This window comes from Symsagittifera roscoffensis, chromosome 9, assembly GCF_963678635.1.
Source record: "Symsagittifera roscoffensis chromosome 9, txSymRosc1.1, whole genome shotgun sequence".
In the NCBI taxonomy this organism is placed as follows: Eukaryota; Metazoa; Xenacoelomorpha; order Acoela; family Convolutidae; genus Symsagittifera; species Symsagittifera roscoffensis.
Window position 1 is genome coordinate 21279814 of NC_087070.1, and position 23026 is coordinate 21302839.

Genomic DNA, 23026 nt, shown 5'->3' on the forward strand with positions numbered 1-23026 from the left:
TAGCAGAAAGGGTACACATATCGAAGCCGAATCGGTAGTCAGCCGACTCCACGAATAAATTTATCAGTAAGAAACGCAAAAGCGTGGAAAAATAAAAAAATATATTTTGTTAGTTATTTAAGTTAATTATGTAGTTTGGACCATCTATCCAAAACGGATCTCAAAGTTGAGATATATTTATTAGAAACATTTATTTATCGATGAATAATTGCCTAGAAGCGAAAAAAAAGTTTTAATGCTATGAAACAAATTTAACTTGGTCTTTTCAATTCTCGATTCTTAAGTGCTTGTATCGAGATGCTAAACATAGATATAAAATGTTTTGGGGGCTAAAAAAAAGTGAATATAAAACTTTTATATTCACTTTTCAGCCCCCAAAACATTCTATATCTAGGTTTACATTTTATATCTAGGAAAACTTGATGGATCTTTTCGACAACATGTTTTTTTTCTGTTGATATAACTATCGGTTATTTAACCTGCTACTTTTCCAATGAGCACGTGGCCTATTTAAGAGTATTTAGGGTGACATTAAATCTCTAACACTCCTCCCGTGGAGTTGTGAACTTCATCTCCACTCATCAGTTCCACTCACAACTAATCCATCAAGTTATATCTCAAAACTTCACGTATCGCACCTGCTAGTGCCAGATCTCATAATGCTAGAATAAAGGAATCAATCCCTTTGTAATCCCCCCGCACGTTATATGCCAATCAAGAAACGTATTTGCGCAGTTTTTTTTCTAGTCTGGGTGTGGGGACACCTGACAGAGTTCTGTGACTTCTGTCGCGCCTAAAATAGTCGAAAATCTGATCAAAATACTCGTGCCCAGATCAAAATATTTTAATTAAGGTAACTTAATTAACAAAAACTTCCGCAAAAAACCTTCACCTGAGGAAGACGTAACAGTCATTGTTTTCAGCTGTGTTTCTTTTCTACCCGCGGTAGAAAAGAATTATTTTAGTTCTTGTTTCATTTATTAATTTAGTCATTAAAGTAAAAAAAACAACGCCATTTTGGGCAATAAAATTTATAAAAGGAAGTTTTGGTACAGCGGAAGTTTTCAGTGATTGTTATGTGATTGTTTTTCTGGTCAGGCATTGACGATACTTATCACGTGAAAAGAATAAATATTAATTTAAATTCTAAGTAATTTCATTATTGAACCATTGTTGCGACATAATTTTCTAGTTAGCGCAAATCGCTCGGAGTAATCTAGGTCGCCAAGAGTTCCGATCTGTATATTTTGGGTTGCGCAATGCCCTGCGAAGTAATCTTTGATGGCGCTAGGTCGCAACATATATATTTTGGTTGCTACAGCTGTGACATTCCATTTCGAGTCGAAACCATAGCGACATACCCATTACGAACGTGATGATCGCGACATAAGTCGTGTACCGCCATCCCGAAGGTAATCTTCGACCTTGACTAAGTGTTAATATGTTAAGATGATTTATCACGATGGAAAGGACTAACATACAAGCTGTACAGCTCGTCACAGAGAACCGCTGTTGTTCCCCTGCTTTGGAACTACATGCAATTTTTTTGTTTTTTTTTGGACTGGGTTGCGTCGCCCTCATGCAACGAGCACGGATCATGTTCGGCGTCGAACATCCGACCGTTCGATTGAGAGGCGGAGAAGTAACCACTTCACCACAGCTCCCCTAGTGATAATGAGAGTTAAACGCCGGAGTTAAACGCGGATCAGCGCGCTGGTTTTCAAAAATGTTTTCGAACTTTTTCGTAGGTCGCCGAGTTTTTTTTCTGAACTCTCCCAATAGACTATGAAAACCGTGTTTTGAGTTTTTTGCGCCGCAGGCAAGTTTTTGGAAAAAACAGTCCAAAAGGCGTTTTTGGGCACATTTGGAAACTTTTGAAAAAATTGCGTTTTTTTTCGGCGCCCACCGCCCCCCCCCCCTCCCCCCCCCTCAAAATTAAGATATTAGAAATTTAGAAAAAAATTATTGTAGATCAGCCAATAGAGAAAATTACATAAAAAATTGTACTGTTTTTATTCAAGATTTGTCACTGAAAATATGGAGGAAAAAAATTGCGCGTAAAATAATCCGAGACAACTTCTTTGACATACGTTTTTGGATTTCGAATCTTGGCATGATAAAACGATACCAAATTGGATCACCTAATAGTGTTTTTTGAGGTACCAGATATTGAAAGAAAAAACATCCCATGTCAAAGTTTTTCTCTCTCCATAGCGATGGTCTAAAAAGCCAGAGTTAACTGCTGTGGAGGATCGCGTCCAGACAATTCGGCCGAAGACAATTCAGCCGATTTGAAAATCAGACAATTCAGCCAAAACTATGCAGACAATTCAGCCAGAGACAATTCAGCCAATAAAAGTGACCGCCGCAGTCGCGCCAACGTGTTGAGACCTTGCCAACAGAGGGTAAGACTCTATACGAAATTTAGAGCCGGTTATCGCCGCGAAGCGGCGACGCGCGTGTAGCGTGCCTACCTGCCACCTTAAACCGAGAAATAACTTCAATTCCGATTTTTTTCTTTCAAATCTAGCGTTATGTAAAACTGGCTGAATTGTCTCAGGCTGAATTGTCTGTATCTTTTTGGCTGAATTGTCTGAATTTCAAATTGGTTGAATTGCCTTTAGCCGAATTGTCTGTGCGCCGTGGAGAATGTACAGAATGTTTCGACCGCAAAAATTTTTGTCAAAATTGTAAAATTGGTAACAAATTGGCATACAACAAAAAAGCAAAATTTAAAACTGAAAGTCTTTGGTTCAAAAAAAAACTTCCAAGACGCCCCTTCCTCAGGAATTCGACCCCTGCCAACCCAAAGGGTCTCCCTTTGTACTATTGTGAGATATCCATATTTGGCGACCGACCTAAAAATTTTCTAACGGCGCCTTAGGCGCCAATATATACTCATTAGTGTATATCTTAAAAATTAATCATAGAAAAAATAATTCTTCGACATAGGGCAGGTTGGCTTTGATCAAGCTCGCTATATTTTTTGATCAAATTGATTGTACCGCATCAATTTTTCAAGAAAAACTATTGAACATTTTTGATTGCTTTTGATTGACACGTACTAGATAATCATTTATTGTGACAAAGTTAGACTACCCATAATGGATTTTAAGGCCAAAACAGTCGATTGTTTTTGAAAAACAAAAATCTACTATAGCTCATAACAATCGGCTATAATTTTTTTTTATTCAGTATAATAGATTATGTTTTATTAAAAAAATTTCATGAAAGATGTTAAACACTTTCGAACCAACTTTTGTTCGACGCCCGCCCCTAATTACTACCCCTCACCAGTTACTCCACCAGGTCTCCCCGACAATCTATCTCCCCTAATTTCAACCCCCTTCCCACCAGGTCCCCCACAATATCTCTCCCGCCTGGTCCGCAGCATCCCTTCCGCCTGGTTTTCCATAAATTAAAATGGAATACATTTTTTTCTACAAAATTTTGAAAAAAGCCGAGTATAATCGATTTTTATTGAATAAAAATCCAATACATAGCTTTGAAGAACAGTATTGTTATAATCAATTTTAAATCAATTATAATCAATGTTTTCGAGTTGTTGAGAGAACGACAAAAAAATCCAATGTAATGGATTATTTTCCATGAGTTTTCAGCGCGGTTGCGTTTGATCAAGTTGGACACCTGTTTTCACTTCGTTCATCATATTTTTCATCTACCATTTTCCAATGTGAACAAGTAGACCTTTTCTACGTAAATTTTGGCGGTTTGTTTGACTTATGTTTCCACTATGCTCTAGGTATAATTCTGATTTAAATTATCTGAACAAAACCCATTCAACTCGAAATTCAATCCGCGTTTTTCTCAAATTAGATAGACTTCAAACAAAAAATGTGGAGACAAAACTTGCTTGTTACTTTAGCAGAATTAAAAAAGGGTAGTTTGTTTTGCATCATTTGAACCTAAAATTTCACAACAAAAATGCCGAAACTACTTTACGCCGAAACTACTGAGTCAATTAATGACAAAAAACCATATTAAAGTGAACTTTTTTGTTGGGCTACGTACTTTTGTCAGTAGTTGACTCGGTAGTTTTAAGGTAATTCCTGAGTGACTAAAAAAGCTTAGAATGATCCATTTTGGGTTTTTTGGGCACGAATTTTGCAAAACAAATTGCACTTTATTAATTCGAGGTCTGTGTCAACCAAGCTCGTGGTATGGGTCGATCACAATTGATTACAATTGAACCATGGGCTTGACTCGATTCGGTGTCTAGTCTTCAGAGTTTTCTTCAGAGCACAATTAAATTTGAAATTTTGACTAAAGGAAACTCGAAGGACTTGAAAACTGATGCTCATATTGAGCTTCTTATCTTGATTTAGTTTTTACTTTTTTTTTCATAGAGGACTATGTAAGTTGACCTATTTTTCAAGTTTAATTTAAGGCTCCGCCCTCTGTCGGAGATGAGAGCAGGGGCGGATTTAGGGTTTTCTCGGGGAGAAGGATGTTCAATAATTTGTCGAAAAATTTGACCACCCTTTTTTTAGGTCGGCTAAAAGGTTTAAAAAAAACCAGATCAAAAATGCCATGTTCGGACAATTTTTGGAAGATTGTTGCCAAAATTTTGCGTTTTTTGGCGTACGCTTTACCTCAAAACAGGGGATGATTTAGGGGTGGGGGGGGGGGGGTGGCGACGCCCCTTCTCAGGGATTCGACCCCCTGCCGACCCAAAGGGTCCCCCTTTGTACTATTTTGCGATTTCCATATATGGTGGCGGACCCTAAAATTTTCCAAAGGCGCCTTCGACGCCAATTCATACTAATTTTGAGGGGGTAAAAACTTTCCAAAATTTCTGCCTTTTTAGAGATGGTCGACAGAAAATTGATGATATAAAATAATAACATATCGGGGACCTTTTGGATTGTTAGGGGGTCCATTTACTGAGGCAAAAGGCGGCTGAACTCCTACCTCCCCCACACCCAAAGTTCCGCCTAGTTTCCGCTGTTGTTTTCAGCGTATAACTGAGAACGGCCAGCAGAAACTATGAACTACGTTGTTGTTTTCCGCCCGATTTGGAAAGTTCAAAAAAGTTCGCCAGGGAAACAAGTGTGGTATTAAAACAAAGGTTAAAACTATTGATCGTGGTCGGATTCGAAAAGAAAAATAAAAACGTCTCAGTGACCAGAAAACTTAGTTCAATTTTTCCATTTTCAGCTAAAGGGCAACAAGTTTACACGTGGACACGATGTGCGATGAGGCCCCAATTTAATATTTAAACAATTTATTTACGCATTACAATCTCCCCTTCTTGCAAGTATTCTCCTATTTCGGTCTCCTTGACTCAACATAAATAACAGGAAAATTAAAAAAAATTTGCTTGAAATTTTTTGATTGTTTTTTTTTCTTATGTTGAGTTATCTTACTTGAATCATCATGGAGAGAGCATTCTGTGCTGCTTGATTTTGGTCCACATTTGTATTTACCACAAGGATGAGAATAAGATTTATTTAAAAATTTAACTATAGGGTGTTTCAACTATAAAAATGTGGTATTTTGGATTACTATCAACAATTCAGTTATGAGCGTATAAAATAAGTTGTTAATCACCTCTACAATCGTACCGCTGACCAGTTTCTCTTAAGCTCTTTTAATCTCTCAAAATCAAATTGAACTTTATTCAAAATGAGTAAAAAGACTCGAGGAATACCCGTGTCGACTGAGATTAAATTTATCTCATTTTTCAAGTTGAATACAGGAAAAACAATCAAGTCCGTTTATTTATTTTTCCTTAATTGCGCAAATTGTTCTCATATTGTCAATCTAAAGTTAGTTATTCAATCAAAAAATGATAATATTTATCGCCTCTAGAGCTAATGTACATCCTATTTATACTGAGTTTTTATCAAGTATTTAAAATACCTTATGGCTACAAAAGCGGATGAGCAAAAATATTAAAACTTCAAATCAATTAAGAGCTAAAAGGATGGAAACATTGTGAAATGATAGTTTGTTCAGCAACCGGAAGCCGTGGCGCCAAAATTTCTTCAATTTTAAGTTTTGGTGTTATCTAAAACCTTTATATCCTCTCGGTAAAAAACAAGTCAAGTCGGTAAAAACAAGCAAAATAGCGGAAAAAAGAGCCCAAAATTGAAAAGTCAATATGAGCGAGGACACGGATGATAGTGGATTTGCCGATTTTGAAAAACTGATTTAATAATAGTGGATTTTGTTAAGGCCGACTGAACGAAATTGATTTTTCGGACTCCCCTCGAAAGACCCTATCCTGCCTAAATATTGCATGCAGCAGGTAAAGTTTTGAAAAATTGTGCCATAAATTAATTAGGTTTTTCGGCTGGATTTTCTTTCTCCTTACAATTCGTGAAAAACGGCATTGACAAACCACCTCCCGAAAGGCCAATGTAAATTTATTGCCCATTTAAAATGGTTAAGTGTTCCAAATCTATTTATTTAGGGGCAATAAATTGCAAGCCCTTATGTTTGCAAATCTTTATACCCGAGTTGAATAAAAGTCCCTAAAACTTTTAAAAAATTTTTACAACGACTTACAAAATTCACTTTTAACAAAACTATAGTCCTTGAAATATTTGTTCCCTGTTTTTAACTTTTGAATAAAAGCTACTCGACTGAGGGACAAATAGTTAAAAATTTAAAATAATTTTTACCGATAGTTTTGAGTATGTTCGAAGCCCAAAAAAACTATACATCGTCGTGTATAGTTTTTTATACATCGTCGTGTATATACATCTATAAATTAACATTATCTTTCGGTGCTTAAGGGTTATTTAATGCGACTTAGCTAGATATTAGGAGCATCTTGGACATTTTTAGCGAAATTAATATAACTTTTACAATAGTAAATATTCGATTAGTTTATCTATTCAAATCTATATGGCAGACATAAAGTGCGGTTAATTAAAATTCAGAAAACGAAAAGTGATTTTTATTAAAAATTTCTAATCTTTTACGACACCTTTAAGCGAGAGATAGAGCGCCAAATTTGAATTTTATCTCGAAATAACTGCCAAGTCTCAATATAAATGCTCTTAGTTAAGACAGCGAGTGTTATCTCTGTGACAAATTCGCACGCAGAGATCAATAAAAAACAAATTGCGGGCAAAAGTGTGGATTTATTGGGAACAAATTAGGGAATTATCGATTATTATCGCTCTTCACGCCAGAAAGAGTCCAGAACGCACTGATTGCTTTTCATGCTGGCGATGACGAAAGAACAAATAGACAGTAGCCGCCAGTCAGAAATTTCACTAGAAAACCTATAGTGATTATTCAGAAAATCAGCTCAAAAATACGAACACTCCTTTATATAAAAAGCTATCATTGATTGTGTACTATTCTTTTAGCAAGGAAACGACACGAATTAAAAATTTAGGCAATTTAAAATTTTTACGAAATGTAAATCGATAATTTTGCTAAAGTTATCCAGAAAAAAAATTGAATTTTGAGGTTGTTTTCATGGAGGTATAATAATATTTTTTATTGTTCCGAATTTCGAAGAATTTGACTTAATATTTGTGATCGGTGTGGTGGCTCTTTTTCTCCTCCCCTCTAGCTCACATATATATCAATTTTATGTTATAACGAGGGGTTTTACAAGGTTAAATAAAGAAGACTAAATATGTTTGTCATAACCTAATTAATCCACATACAAATTTTTGTAACAATCCGATAATGTGAACAAAATTTTACTAGTAAAAACTGGTTGGTGGGGAGAGAAAAAGAGCCATTGTGGAAAAAGAGCCAAAGACTTCAACTTTACAGCTTGCGGTTATAGAAAAATCGTTTAAAGCTTTTGAAGTGTTAAGAAAGGATAGATGTCATATTCTAAGCTCAAAATTAATTGGATCTTTCATCTTCGACCATTTTTCGAAAACCGTTTTAGTCAGTAGTAATAGATGGCGCGCAATTTATTGTATTTTATCAAAGTTTGAGCAACAAAATAAAACTTTGCATTTCAGTTGAGCCGGGAATTTGTTCAAAAAAAATCATTTTGTACATTACACAGCGGAAAAATTAAGAAATTTTGTATGTTTTTTTTAACGATTATTCATCTACTTTCTTCCAGTTTTTTTGTTTGCCGTTAAAAAGCTGTCAATTAATTTGTTTGAATTTGAACTGCCTTCTATTAAAAAAAAACTCACTGTCGCTTGAATAAAGTCTACATTTTTATCTCATAATAATCTACAACACTCATGTTTGCCAACGATTTTCTCCTTTATGTAAGTGAGCAATTTAAAAGTTCAACTGATCTAGATACTTTTTGTCTACGGGTTTCTATAACTTAGTTGCAGAACAAACAATCATCTATCAAAATACAACCAATAATTTAATTTTTGATAAAACAAACAATCAAATATTGTAGTTATTACATTTTCACAGCAATTTCATTCTTAAAATGCTGCCACAAGTTAATGATCCAAACTCGCTGATTGCAAAAGCTGCAACCCCAAAATTAAATCATAATTACTCGTTAATTCAAATCGTATTTGTTTCAGATGTGCACTGATTTATTATCTTCTCCCTCATTTAAGAAAAGTGAAAACACATCAATCATAACAGATCTTTGTGCTATAAAAATCTATCAGTACAATCGATTACCATGTTGCCCTCAGACAGCAAAGTGGAATAAAAGTTTGCTAATAATCCTTTGATTTATCAAAATTAAAACTAATTATAATTCATTTGAAATCAATCAAAATGGAGTTTTTTGTTCCGACTTTCGAAACAAGTTGAAAAAAGCTCTTTTTTTTTGCGTGGTGTGATTTTGTTATACAGTTATTTTTCAACTTCTTAATTAGCCAATTTTGACGGATTTTTTAAAAATTACTATCTGAAACATTTTTGTTGTCATGAGCTCAAATTGAAAAAAAATATATTTCTCCTGTGATTATTTTTGTGTAGTTATAGGGATTTGATAATTGCTTATTTGGCTAATTTGGGACAAATAACGCTCAATTTAGAGACGTTGATAGAACACTCGTAAGCGGAAGATTAATGCGTTCAGAATTGAATTGAGGCAAAACATTTGATTGCATTATTTTGAAAAACTGCGGCAAATGCATCCCTTTTATTTAAAATTTTTGTTGTTTGCTATTAGTTTGTTATTTTTAGTAGGCTATTAGTTTGTTATTTGTTATTTTGAACAAGCGACATCAAAAAAATCTTTTTTTTTCTCATAATAAAAAAACTGGGGTTTTGCCATCCCTTCAAATATTAGTTGATAAAATGTATTTTTTTTGCAGGTTATAAGCACAAATAATGATGTGCTTTTCCTAAGTTGCTTTTATGGACTTTGTTTTTCTGTACTTTGGGGAAATCAAATCTTTTTTAGACTAAATATTGTCCAAAATTTTTTTCCGTAAAAACCTTATTCTCAGTTATTACTTAAGCAGCTATAAAATTTTTGAAATCAGCAAGATAATCAAAATGTATTTTTTTTCGTCAAAAATACATACACGAAGGCCTTGTGTTTTGACGGTTTCTAAGATAGGGCTCATATTTTGCCTATTTTGATAAAATGCCTAAAATTGTACGACGTTTACTTGCTTTCATGCACCACTCGTACATCGTTGCTTTGTTTATTGTTACGAGATCCGAAGGTTTCGAGTTTTAAAGTTGGAGTTCCATGTGGTATTTTTTTTCAGATCAGTTCGGTCTTTTAATGTGCCATTTATGAACGGAACTTATTATATCAAGTGTTACATTTAATCACTTGCTGTATGTTTAGGGATATTTAAAAATTTCTAGTAAAATGCGACAATAAATGCATATATATTTTTGCTGTTAACGCGGAAATAGCAATTGAAACCGGTTCAATTTTTTTTTCAAATTGTATTGGGGCAAGGTGCGTTGTCTTATTTTTACCTTCATACACGCTAACTGCGTTACTTTGCCCATTACATAGCGCCTGAGGGGGAACTGTCCAAAAAAAATTCGAAATTAAAATTTTCACATTTTTCAAAGTTTGTTTTGAAATGTATTGAAACTAAAAAAAAAGCAAAACTGCTCTTAAATCAACGCCAAGACATGAACGTTTCGACTGCCGCTCAGCATTTTCCTGAGGTAATAGTTTTTTCTTCATTAAACTTCCTCTGCTAATTTCAACGTTTGAATCGACAAAATACGATCAATCGACTGACTTTTTTTGTTCCAACCATTGAAAAAAGGCAGTAATTTTGGTTTTGATGTGTTTTTCTTTTGGTTTTTTATTTATGTTATTTCTTTCCGCTCAAAATTAGGTTCCACAAATTGTCATTGGAACATGCTGAGTGATCTACCATTACAAACCTCTTTAAGTCATAAATTGAACAACTTCAAAAATTTTTCAAAAAAGGATCCAGGTGCCGAGATAAACGTAGAATGCAAATGTGGTCGGAATGATTTGAGCTGTTTTTGAAGAAATCATTGTTTGTTTTTAATGTGGTCGAAATATTCTTAGAATATTTTGAAGAGGAGGATTAGTTTTTTTTGAAATCGGTCGGAGCATTCTGTGCTGCTTTTGGAGAAGAAAACTGCCCTCTTAATGTGGTGGGAATATTCAATTCTACTTTCATTGAAATAAGCCGAGGTCTCATTTCTAATCTCATGCACCCTAAATGCAACACGTTGATTTTTACATAAAGAGTAATGAGCTAGAAAACAGAAACTCAAAATTGTTTGGAAGTTTGTTTTGAAAAGTTTTGAAAATTAAAAAATTAATGACTGCTCTTATATCAAGACCAAGCCGTGAATGTTTTGTCTGCTGTTCGACTGGGCCTGAAGTCGTTTTTCGTTAGAGAAAAAGTTTTTTTAAAACAGGTAAGTTTTTTCCATAAAATTTTCTGTGATAAATTTCACGTTTGAATTGGCAAAATACGATCAATTGACTAACGTTTTTGGTCCGGCCATTGAAAATGGGCAGTAATTTTGTATTTGAGCGTTTTTTATTTTTTATTTTTTGTTTTGATTTCCACTTATTTCCACTTTGGGTACTACAAAGGATCATTGATACAAGTTGAGTGATAATATAGCTCTTTAACTCATAAATTGAACGACTTCAAAAAATTTCAAAAAAATTACTGGTGCCGAAGAAAACCGGTTTGAAAGGTTTGAGTTTCAAACAAGTCGCGCGCGATTAACGTTTGTAATTAAATAATCGGTCATTTAGGCTAGAAAAAGAATTTTGGAGCTAAAAAAATAATGACTGCTCTTATATCAAGACCAAGCCGTGAATGTTTTGTCTGCTGTTCGACTGGGCCTGAAGTCGTTTTTCGTTAGAGAAAAAGTTTTTTTAAAAACAGGTAAGTTTTTTCCATAAAATTTTCTCTGATAAATTTCACGTTTGAATTGGCAAAATACGATCAATTGACTAACGTTTTTGGTCCGGCCATTGAAAATGGGCAGTAATTTTGTATTTGAGCGTTTTTTATTTTTTATTTTTTGTTTTGATTTCCACTTATTTCCACTTTGGGTACTACAAATGATCATTGATACAAGTTGAGTGATAATATAGCTCTTTAACTCATAAATTGAACGACTTCAAAAAATTTCAAAAAAATTACTGGTGCCGAAGAAAACCGGTTTGAAAGGTTTGAGTTTCAAACAAGTCGCGCGCGATTAACGTTTGTAATTAAATAATCGGTCATTTAGGCTAGAAAAAGAATTTTGGAGCTAAAAAAATAATGACTGCTCTTATATCAAGACCAAGCCGTGAATGTTTTGTCTGCTGTTCGACTGGGCCTGAAGTCGTTTTTCGTTAGAGAAAAAATTTTTTTAAAACAGTTAAGTTTTTTCCATAAAATTTTCTCTGATAAATTTCACGTTTGAATTGGCAAAATACGATCAATTGACTAACGTTTTTGGTCCGGCCATTGAAAATGGGCAGTAATTTATTAATTGAGCGTTTTTTATTTTTTTATTTTTTGTTTTGATTTCCACTTATTTCCACTTTGGGTACTACAAATGATCATTGATACAAGTCGAGTGTTAATATAGCTCTTTAACTCATAAATTGAACGACTTCAAAAATTTTCAAAAAAATTACTGGTGCCGAGGAAAACCGGTTTGAAAGGTTTGAGTTTTGAACAAGTCGCGCGCGATTAACGTTTGTAATTAAATAATCGGTCATTTAGGCTAGAAAAAGATTTTTGGAGCTAAAAAAATAATGACTGCTCTTATATCAAGACCAGGCCGTGAATGTTTCGTCTGCTGTTCGACTGGGCCTGAAGTCGTTTTTCGTTAGAGAAAAAGTTTTTTTAAAAACAAGTAAGTTTTTTCCATAAAAGTTTCTCCGATAAATTTCACGTTTGAATTGGCAAAATACAATCAATTGACTAACTTTTTTGGTCCGGCCATTGAAAATGGGCAGTAATTTTGTAATTGAGCGTTTTTTTATTATTTTATTTTTTGTTTTGATTTCCACTTATTTCCACTTTGGGTACTACAAATGATCATTGATATAAATTGAATGATAATATAGCTCTTTAACTCATAAATTGAACGACTTCAAAAAATTTCAAAAAACTACTGGTGCCGAGGAAAACCGGTTTGAAAGGTTTGAGTTTCGAACAAGTCGCGCGCGATTAACCTTTGTAATTAAATAATCGGTCATTTAGGCTAGAAAAAGATTTTTGGAGCTATGTTCAGCGCTAAATTAGCATTAAAAAATGTTGTAAAAGTTTTATTCACATAAATTTAAAAAATTTAGAAATGTTTAGTTGAATTTTTTTCTCAATTGTTTTGTTTGTTATTCAGTTGTTGAGTGCAGTTTTCACCAGTTATGCCCAAATCACTAGCTTTCTACGTTTTTTATAGTTATTTCAACACACCAAAAAAAAAGAAACGGCACTTCTTTGAACAAGAAGAATGTTTTTATGTCGTCGGAACTTTCTGTGCTGCTTTTGAAGATAAACACTGTTTTTTTAATGTGGTTGAAAAATTCTCGGGATATTTTGAAGAAAATTTTTTTAATGGGGTAGGAACATTTTGTGCTGTTTTTAAATTGATGTAGGCGGAACAAATCTGAGCTGCTTGTGGTCGGAACAATGATGCTGCTTGTGGTCGGTTCAGATTGATGTGGTCGGAACAATCGGAGCTGCTTGCGTAGCAACCGGCTATCGTTGTTTTAATTTAGAGCGGCGTTTGATTTGCCTCAAATTACCGCAAATCCCACCGTAAAAAGTTAAGTCGAAAGCTTGACGTGATAAATGGTGAAATTGACCATTTTCAAATACTCACAACTACAATAAATTTGTCGAATGGAAGATAATTTCAGATTTTTATGACCTAAGCAAGGTTCAGTGTTAGAATGTTCAATAAAAGTTTCGCCAAAATAGCCGGTTATAAAGTCAAAAAATGTCTGGGAAAACATTACCCTGCGTGTATCATGCCAAATCTTGAGTGTCCCAACTGTTCTTTTCCATATCTCGAACAGTTTTTCACAGCAATTTGATCAATTTTTTTTCAACAAAAAAATAATTCAGAAAACTTTTACCCACACCCAGTGTAAGCTTCAAAGGGGTATATTGCCCATTAAACAACACATTCGCTGGGTCAACTAGTGTTATCAACTAGCATCAAAATCAGTTTGGAGAAGTTACTGAGCCGATTTATATTGCCACAATTGATACATTTTATCAGGAAACTGAAATTTTCATGCGTATTTCGTTGAATAGTTTTCGTATCAGGGGCGGATCTAGGATTTTCTCGAGGGGGCAGATTTTATTGTTATATTGGCCAAAATTGGTGCGCCACAGGCAAATTTATGAAAAAAAATAGGCCGAAAAAGGCGTTTTTAGGCACTTTTTGGAAAATTTTGACCGAAAAATTGCGTTTTTTCGGCGCGCGCTCCCCCCTCAAAATTAGTATATATTGGCGCCAATGGCGCCTTTAGAAAAATTTTAAGGTTGGTCGGCCAAAACTGGATTTCTTAAAAGTACCGAAGATGGGACCCTTTGGGTCGGCAGGGGGTCGAATCCCCGAGGGGAAAGCGTCCGCCCCCCTCCCTAAATCCGCCCATGTTTTGTATTATAAAATCTGTCAAGTATAGAAAAAATTATCAAGCTCTGAAAAAATTATGCTTCTGATAAACAAATTATAAAATAACTGGATATGAACACAATAAAATTTTCTCCTGGGTCGCTCTTAGTCAGTTTTTTTGTACAACACTTTTTCTGCGTATCATCACTTTTTCTGCATATCTCGTAACTGCATGCATCTCTAGTTTTGGTGGTCCAGGAGCCGTATGACCATTATTTAGAGGGAATATTTCATCAGTCATCGTGTTTCTTGTTTGAATCTTTTAAAGCTCGAGTTCGACGCTTTAGATCGGGTAACTGATATTTCTTCTTGAGTCAAAAAACTGATATTTGCAAGAATTCATACTTCAAAAAACAGAAATATTTTCACTAAATTATGATCATACGGTTCCTGGACCACCAGAACTAGAGATGCTTCCTGTTACGAGACATAGAAAGAGTGATGATGGGACGATGTACACAAAAAGTTGACGAACCGAACGGCCGATTTAATCAAACAAGGGAAAATCCAGGAGCAAAGAGAGCCTACGAGAAATTGTGAGAGTACGAGACTCGATGAATTGTAAAGTTATTGACGTGAAATATAGATATTCAACAGATCACAAACAGCTTAACGGTGGCAATGAAAGGAGATGTGTATATACATGTGGCAAGATGTGATTGGATGCTTAAGGCTGGAATTGAAACGAGTTCGTTTCCCGGCAGTTTTTGGGGAAAAGCTCCGAGCTACACTCACCAGTTATGTACATAGTAATCAGAGTAAAAAACACTGAAAACCTGGAGGGAAGACATTTGCGAGTCCATCTGAAGACTCAGATGATGACAGGATGTGATATGACATCAATTAACGGGGAGTTTCGACTTGGTGGAACCAGATGGAGAACAGAGTTCTTCTATGACACGGACAAGAAATCAATCCTGTTAAAATTTCGAAACACCAAATTTATTTGATGAACATCAAGTTAGATTATTCCCCAAGTTTTTTTAGATTCGGTAGTAGAGATTATTGTTGAAACTAAGCGAATGACTGTGTTACCAAAAATACTTTCAGAGTTGGGGATGTATTGACCTAGAACTTAAAACCTTGACCTGAGAGTCAAAGACACAACTGAATTGAACTCTTGAATTGAACAATATATAACTTAAGAAGCTTAAGCTAGCAAGCTGTGCGTCAGTTGACCCAACCAAATAAGTTAAATAGTCGTAAGCATAAGCTTTCAGTTCGACTCTACATCTATATCAGTAGAGATTCGTTATGGTTTTTTATCTAGAAGATATCAGTTTTTGTGAAACTTATGATGCGACAGCTGAACTTCTTGGGCCAACAGAAAACAGGACCTAGAACAATTGGCCTTGACGGTAAAATTAGTGTGCAGAAGAGTGAGAGGGAGACAAATACAAACATACATTGATCCAATCCGATACTAAGTCATACTCACACTATACAGTTTAATACATCTGGAGGAAGAAAAAGAAAAGAAAGCGTGTCACCAGTCAAAGCCTGCATCCAGAAAAGACATTTAGGAAGACGATAAAATCTCACAATACAAGAATTTTTCAGAAGTAATGGCACACGTGTTTTTACCTAAGAAACACATCTAGTATTAGTTTTATCAACAATTTCGATTGATTTCATGTGTTCTCTGACAATGCGTCGATTTTGTGTTCGACTTGTTTTTAGTGTGAGCATGACTATGTTCCGATCTTGAGGGATGATTCCGAGTCAGTCCGTCCCTTTCAGTCCGAGTTTCAGTCCTGTCGGGCACCAGTCCTGTCGGACACCATGAGCCACGCTAAGGTCGGCCAGCTCGAAGCAACATTGTTCGACAAACGAAAAAACAAAACAAAAACAAAGAGAGCTTACTTGTTGTGGAATCTGCTTATAATAATTCACAAAATACACAGTTTGGGCGCGTTATGTTCCGTAATACACAGTTTGGGCGCGTAATGGTGACAATGAAAGGAGATGCGATACCACATGTGAGGAAGTATGGCTCATCGCTAGAAAACACGACGAGATGTGATTCTTTGATTAAGGCTGAAACTGTGACTCGATCTTTGCCCTACAGTTTTAGAGGGAGAGTTGCGAGCTACACTCACCAGGTATCTACATACTAATCAGAGTAAGAAAGCCAAGAACCAACAGGGGAAGTCATTCGTGAGTCAATCTGAAGACTCAGATGGCGGCAGGATGTGACATCCTTAAAAAGGGAGTTTCGACTATAACGCAATCAGATGAAGAACAAAATTTTTCTATGACAGGGACAAGAAATTAATCCTGTTAAAACTTCGAAATTCTAAAATTATTTTATAAACTTCAAGTTTGATTAATCTCCAAAAAATTTCGTAATTAAAAAATTTCGATTTGGTAATAAATACTTATTTTTTTCTTTTCTGTTATGAATGCCACTAATCTCCACTTTGGGTACTACAAATGATCATTGAAACAAGTGATATACGATAATATAGCTCTTTAACTCATAAATTGAACGACTTCAAAAAATTTCAAAAAAATTATCGGTGCCGAGGAAAACCGGTTTGAAAGGTTTGAGTTTCGACCAAGTTGCGAGCGATTAACGTTTGTAATTAAATAATCGGTCATTTAGGCTGAAAAAAGATTTTTGGAGCTATTTTTAGTGCTAAATTTTAAAAGTTTTATTCATATAAATTTAAAAAATTTAGAAATTTTTAGTTGAATTTTTTTCTAAATTGTTTTGTTTGTTATTCAGTTGTTGAATGCAACTTTCGCCAGTTATGCCCAAATCACTAGCTTTCTGCGTTTTTTATAGTTTTTTCAACCCACCAAAAATGGAACTCTCAAACGGAACTATATAAAGCTAAAAAAAAGTTCAGCTAATAAATATGTGCGTCACTTGACAGCATGCCACAATCAAATAAGTAAAACAGTCATAAACATAAGCTTTCAGTTCGAGTCTAGATCTATAATCAGCAAAAAATTTTTATGGTTTTAATTTTAACAAGAAAATATCGGTTTTTGTGAAAATTACGATGCGACAGCTAATATTCTAGGGTCAAAAGAAAATAGGACCTAGAGCAGTTGGGCTTGACAGGAAAATTAGTATGTAAAAGAGTGAAAGGAAGACAAAGACAACATTAGCTTGATCCAATCCGATACTATGAAAACTAAACAGTTTAATATATCTGGAGTATGAAAAAGAAAATGTCGCATGTCAGCCGTCAAAGCCTGCTTCCAGAGAAGACATTGAAGAAGATGATAAAGTCTCAGAAGTCAAGAAATTTCATGTGTACGAGAATGTCTATCAGGGATTCGACTCACTCACTAACCAAAGGGTTCCCCATTTGGTATTATTCTATGACATCCGTTTTCGGCTTAATAGCGCTAAAGTTTTGTAACGGCGCGTTTGCCACCAATATATTTTAAATTTGAGGGGGGAGCGCGCGCCAAAAACACTTAATTTTTTTATCAGGTTTTTCAAAAAGTGCCCAAAAACGGCACGTTTGACCTGTTTTTTTTTTCAAAAAGTTGCCTGCGCGCATTTTCTTTTTGTCAAATTTGGTTTTTTTAGTATTCTGGAGCGTTCAAAAAATCAATTTCGTCGACCTAAAAAAAGGGTCGACAAAAGTTTTGAAAGCTCTATGAAAGTCCGCCCCCATCCCACCCCCTCGAGAAAATCCTACATTTGCCCGTGATCTTGAGTTAGATTAGAGGGATGATTCCGAATCAGTCCGTCGTTTCAATCCGAGTTTCAGTCCTGTCGGGCACCATGAGCCTCGCTAAGGTTGGCCATCTTGAAGCAACATTATCTTACAAACGAAAGAATAAAAGAAGAACAAAGAGAGCGGCCTTGTTGTGAAATCCGCTTACAATTCACGTATCCAGGATCACAAAAGCTAAATATAACATAATGAAGGGTCAACAGCGTTTACCCTAAGAATCCGATCATTAAAATAGCTATGGTTTTTTTTTCCGGTTTTGTTTATATGGCCTTCAAAGTCCATTAGAACCCCTACTTTTCTAAAACATCTGTTTTCAAATTGGTTCCATTTGATTTGAAATTGCTTAGTGCACTAAAACTTGAGTGCATAAAAACTCTTCAGATATACGCGATAAGCAAATAAGCTGATTTCTGACGGATGATTTTAAAAACAAATTGTAGTATACATTTCTAAAGAATAAGTTTCATGGAGAGTTTTCTAGATTGATAAAAATTATTCAATTGAGTAAATTACTGAGTAGTTGATTTAAATGTGCATCGAAAGCAAACTTTCATGTCTTCACTTTCTGGGCTTGTCGTGTGCTCTGGGAGCCCTTTTTGCATACATTATGGGATTTCCGACGTTCCTGTGGTGAGAGAAACCTTTTTGTTTTTTTTTTAAAATATATTTCGTCTGGAAAATATGATATAAGAAGAGCAAATGTCAAAAAAGTTATCCCAATGACCATTTTTCAATTTGTTTACCAAATGTTTGTACCCCTCTGGTATTTTTCTACATTCTTCCTTGGTCAACAAAACCCCAAAATACGCTATTTTTTAGATGCAAGACTGCCAAGTAAATCTTCGCAAAGTGCTCAGACTTTCTGATATCATGTTAAAAAACATTGACTGCAGTGCAGAAAATATACGCAAAAATAAGGTCATTTTGGGGCTAAAAAAACAAAATAGCCAATTTTATCAAAAACAAAATTTTTCAAAATTCACGCCGTCAAAAAATTCTGCGCACGTCGAAGTCTGTTGAATTGCTTTTAGCCCTGTTGATGAACCAAACTGCAAATGCCCTTACAGAACAATGGATAGTGAGTTAAATCGTTTTTTCCTCGTTAATTATTTGATCTCTGTTAAATGTTCGTCAAAGTGTTTTTCATAAACAGTTGTTTTTTTGTTGAATATTTTTTTGTTTGTTTTTTGAGTTATGTACGAGGTACTGCACTCATAGAGTAATCTCAGATAAGGTACACCGTCTGTTCATCACGCTATCTTATTTTCGGCCGGATAGGCTCGTGCAACTTCTTAAACTAATACCAATCTTAGTCTTACACTTATATCTCCTAGTCTCAATAGATCTAGTGTATACTGGTCTTTGCGAGTTAGTTCTTGGAGTTTATCCAGAAGGAAACAACTGTAGTTTAAGATTTATTCAAAAAGTTCTGGTGCTGAAACTACAAGCAGTTTCAGCACTTATAAATAAGTGTCAATGTTAACGATGGAACATGATTGGTTAGTTAGTAATTTTTAATAGAGATAGTTATATCAATAATAGAAATGGTTTATAGATACTAGTTTAGAACTGGTTCCACCCGTTCGGGGTTTAGAGAGCTTTTAGTTTTTAATTGTTTATTGTTGTGAAGGACGGGTGAAGTAGTTTTCTGTTAGAGTTTGAGCAGTGACTTCTTGAAGAGAGGAGAGTTGTAGTTGTTTGGGTAGAGAGAAGATGATCATTTGTTCGTGTTTGAAAAATGGGTCTCGTTGATAGTGCATCGTCTCGGGTGATTGTGTCAAGACTTCAGATCGTTGATATGATGTATCGATTTCGTTAAGATTAGAGCGAGACTACGTGCAGGATGAAGTTTGATTTCTCCGTGTGAAGTGCCAAGTGACTAGGATCGGTATGTGAGATCAACATCGAGATAGCCATTGATCTGTTTCATTAGATTTCCTTTGCTGCGGTGTTGAGTCCATACTTTAAATCCTTTGAGGGTAGTGACTTCGGCAACAAACCTATGTTACATTTGAACCAACCAGACAAACCAGAGTTAGAATGTAATCGATTTTTTATCTCCTTTGCTGCTCGTTCCTTGGGCTCTAAGAAACTTTTACATCATATTGCATTTATTATCTACAATTTGTTAGTGAAGTCAGTTTTTAGTTATGATTTATTATTAGTTTTTTTTGCAAAAGCGTTTTATTTTAGTTCAGTTATTTTAAAGAGTTGCTCATCCTGGAGCCACTCTTATCAAAAATAGAGTATCGGAATCGTAGTGCATGGTGTGGGCATGTACTTCGAATGACATCATTCTGGTGGGTGATGCCAGAGTGGGTTACATTTTATGATCTGTTTTGGCAGAGTCTCTTTTTATGTACAACCTTTTGTTTCAATTTCATTAGGTGTTTTTCTCTGTTTGTTTTGACTGTGTCTTTTTCTCAAAAGTAGAAGCATTTGTTTTGGGTTTGCCTTTTGACTGTTTTGTGTTTTATTTCGTGCCGATGAAACTCGCAAGTGGATTTCAAAACAATAATTTATCCAGTTTGATCTGGGTTTAACCCTGTTTGGGTACCGTCGGACTTTCTTTCTTATTCATGCGTAATTTGTGGTTTTGTGGCGTCAGTAAGCCGCGTTGGTTAGTTTAGCTTACTTTTATATTTTTTTCCAACCGGGATAAGGGAAAGTTTGAAACGTGTGAAAACAAGTTAAAGTTGTTATCAGTGAAAGTTGAAACTTAAAACTCATTAATCAAACAATTCTTCGTGAGCGAGCTGTGCGAGTTGTGCAAAGAGTGTGTGATTTATGGGCGAGTAAAGAGAGTTGAAGTTTACAAAAGAAGCGTCTTGTAAAAAGGTTTTTTGAATTTTCTTGCTTTAGAATATAATTTTACTGTCTTCGAAAATAAATTAATAAATATACTGCTCTTTTGAAAAAAAATTTACTACTCTATTTATATACTGCAAATATTAAATAAGATTTGAAACGGTTTTTGAAAAAAGTTCCTTTTTTTGGTTTTGTTTGTTTTAGATGATTTAACGGTGAAATCTAAAAAAAAATAGTGAGACATATATGAAAAATGGTTAGTGTTTTTTCTTTATTGTTAGTTAAAATATCTAATTGTCCTTGTCAAAAATCCATGTGGGAAATTAGTGCGAACAGTGTCTGAAGATGTGAGGAGTTTTGCAAGCATACGGATGACGTTTCTAGTCTGAAGAAGAGGCCATAGAAGCTCGAGTGCTCGGATGATTTTGTGCTCTTCGTTATTCAGTGAGAATTCATGCGGTGTATTTGGGTATAAGTTATAGAGTTCGTAATTATACTTTTTTTGTGTATGTATTCTAGTATGTGGACTTTGATGGGTTGTAAATATTCATGGGGAATGATTAGTGGGCGGTATTCTTCAATGTCGATGGACTTGGTTAGTGGGCAGAGTATATACTTTTGTCTAATGGGATCCTAGTTACAGAGGATGCCCTGTATGTTAGTATTTTTTAGACAATAAATAAAAATTAGAAACTATGGATGTTGATGTGTATTTGGAGTTACTGAATGTAAATCTATGCTGTGGGTTTGGAGATGTTGTTATTCAGGATTTTTATTCAGGATTTTAAAAAGAAATATGGAGAGAAAGAAAAAATTGATATTAATTTATGTATTTGATTAATTAGGAATTGGCTTGTGAAATTTGGTAATCTTTCCGTGCTTGACTGCGGAGTCGTGATGATTTGCGTTGTTGTGACTTTTCTTTTGTTTCTTGTGGTGAAATGTTTTCTCCTAAATTACGATTAATTCTTTAATTTTGTGGTATTTGTTTTTTTATTCATCTCTTGATTTTTTGGTAGGTTGATTTTAATTGGCTTTGATTTTGGTATGAATGATAAATGGTTTATATTGTGATTTTGTTAATGATTGTTGTCTGAATTGTGTTGGGCAACTTTCAGTCCTGTGAAGGAGTATAATTGAGTTAGTTCGCGAAGGGCATATTTTTCTGGGCAATATGGTAAAAGATTATTTCGATGTAAACTACTTCTTTTTTGTTGGAATCAATAAGCTTGTGTGTAACATCAGTGGGTTTGTTAATAATTTGAAATGGTCCTTTTCGTATTGGTTGTAATTTTTAAGATATTCCTTTTTGTGTTATAAAATTTGGTATTGAAACATATGTTCGAATTTTTAAGTTTTAAGCTGGTGTAAATCTTGAATTAAGTTGTGATTGAGCATTCTGTCTTTGTGGTAGTTTTTTTGGCTACTTTTTGGTAAATTTCCTTGTGTTTTTTATCTCGTTTTAAAATCCATTCGGTATGTATGCCGGAAGCTAATTCTAAGATTTGCGGCTGATGAAAATGATCTTCATCGTGCGTAGGTAATTGTAAGTTATAACAAATTGATTCTTTTGCAGGCTGACAATAACCCATGTGAATTTTTTGAGGAATTTGCTGTGATCATTATCGGTTTTCGTAGTTTTTGCTACAAAACGATTTCATATGGCGATAGTCCTAAAGTTGTTGTTATATGTGAATTATAAGCTAAGGGGAATTGTTTCACGTCAACTGGCCATTCGGTATATTTATTATCAATTCCATTAATGATACATCTAAGGTATTCCTGTAGCGAACGGTTCATTCCTTCGACTAAACCGTTAGTCAGTGGGGCATCAGATGTTCGGGGCTTATGTCTAATGTTATAAAGATGGCATAATGTGATGATTTCATTATATATGAATTCAGTGCCAATGTCTGCGACGAATATTTATGGTAACCCAAATTTAGCTATCCAAGGTTCGTAGAGTGTTGCATATGCATAATAAGCGTTACAATGAGGTACAGGATTGAGTGCTACATAGTGAATAATTGCATCAACTATTATCTTTATATATGAATTCCATTCTGAGGAGGGTGATATAGGGCCTTTTGTATCAAATGAGATTCTGTGGTTGGAGTATAAACTTCTTCCTTGAAAGTCTTCTGTCTCTGCCAATGGTTTTTGGTGTGGATATGGTTTAGTTAGCTGACCTATTTTTCAATCGTTACATAGAACTTTTATCCAACTTGGTGCATTTGGAAAGTAAAATTTTGAACAAAATTGGAGCATGTTTTTTTTTCTGATCATGTCCTTTTGTAATTAAAGAATGAGAGATATAAAATGCTAGGAGTATCATACTCAATGGTACACAGGGTACTTTTAATTTAGAGGTTTGGTATCCCATTATATCAGTATTCTCATTTATTGTTTTGTTATTAAGTTTTCATAAAATATCTAAGAAGTGTTTTATTTCCTAGAGTCGTGATATCTGCTTTTAAAGGTTTTGTTTTATACTTGTGCCAAGA

The 23026-nt window shown here is 34.7% G+C and overlaps 1 protein-coding gene across 1 annotated transcript in view; it reads right to left on the minus strand.

Moving 5' to 3' along the window:
• Positions 1–1365, minus strand: part of LOC134854758 (homeobox protein B-H2-like) — a 3495-nt gene extending 2130 nt beyond the window's left edge. Inside the window, exon 1 of the mRNA XM_063871116.1 lies at positions 1362–1365. Within this exon, the coding sequence (XP_063727186.1) occupies positions 1362–1365 (4 nt within the window). The remainder of the gene's footprint in view (positions 1–1361) is intronic.
• Positions 1366–23026: the final 21661 nt, after the last annotated feature.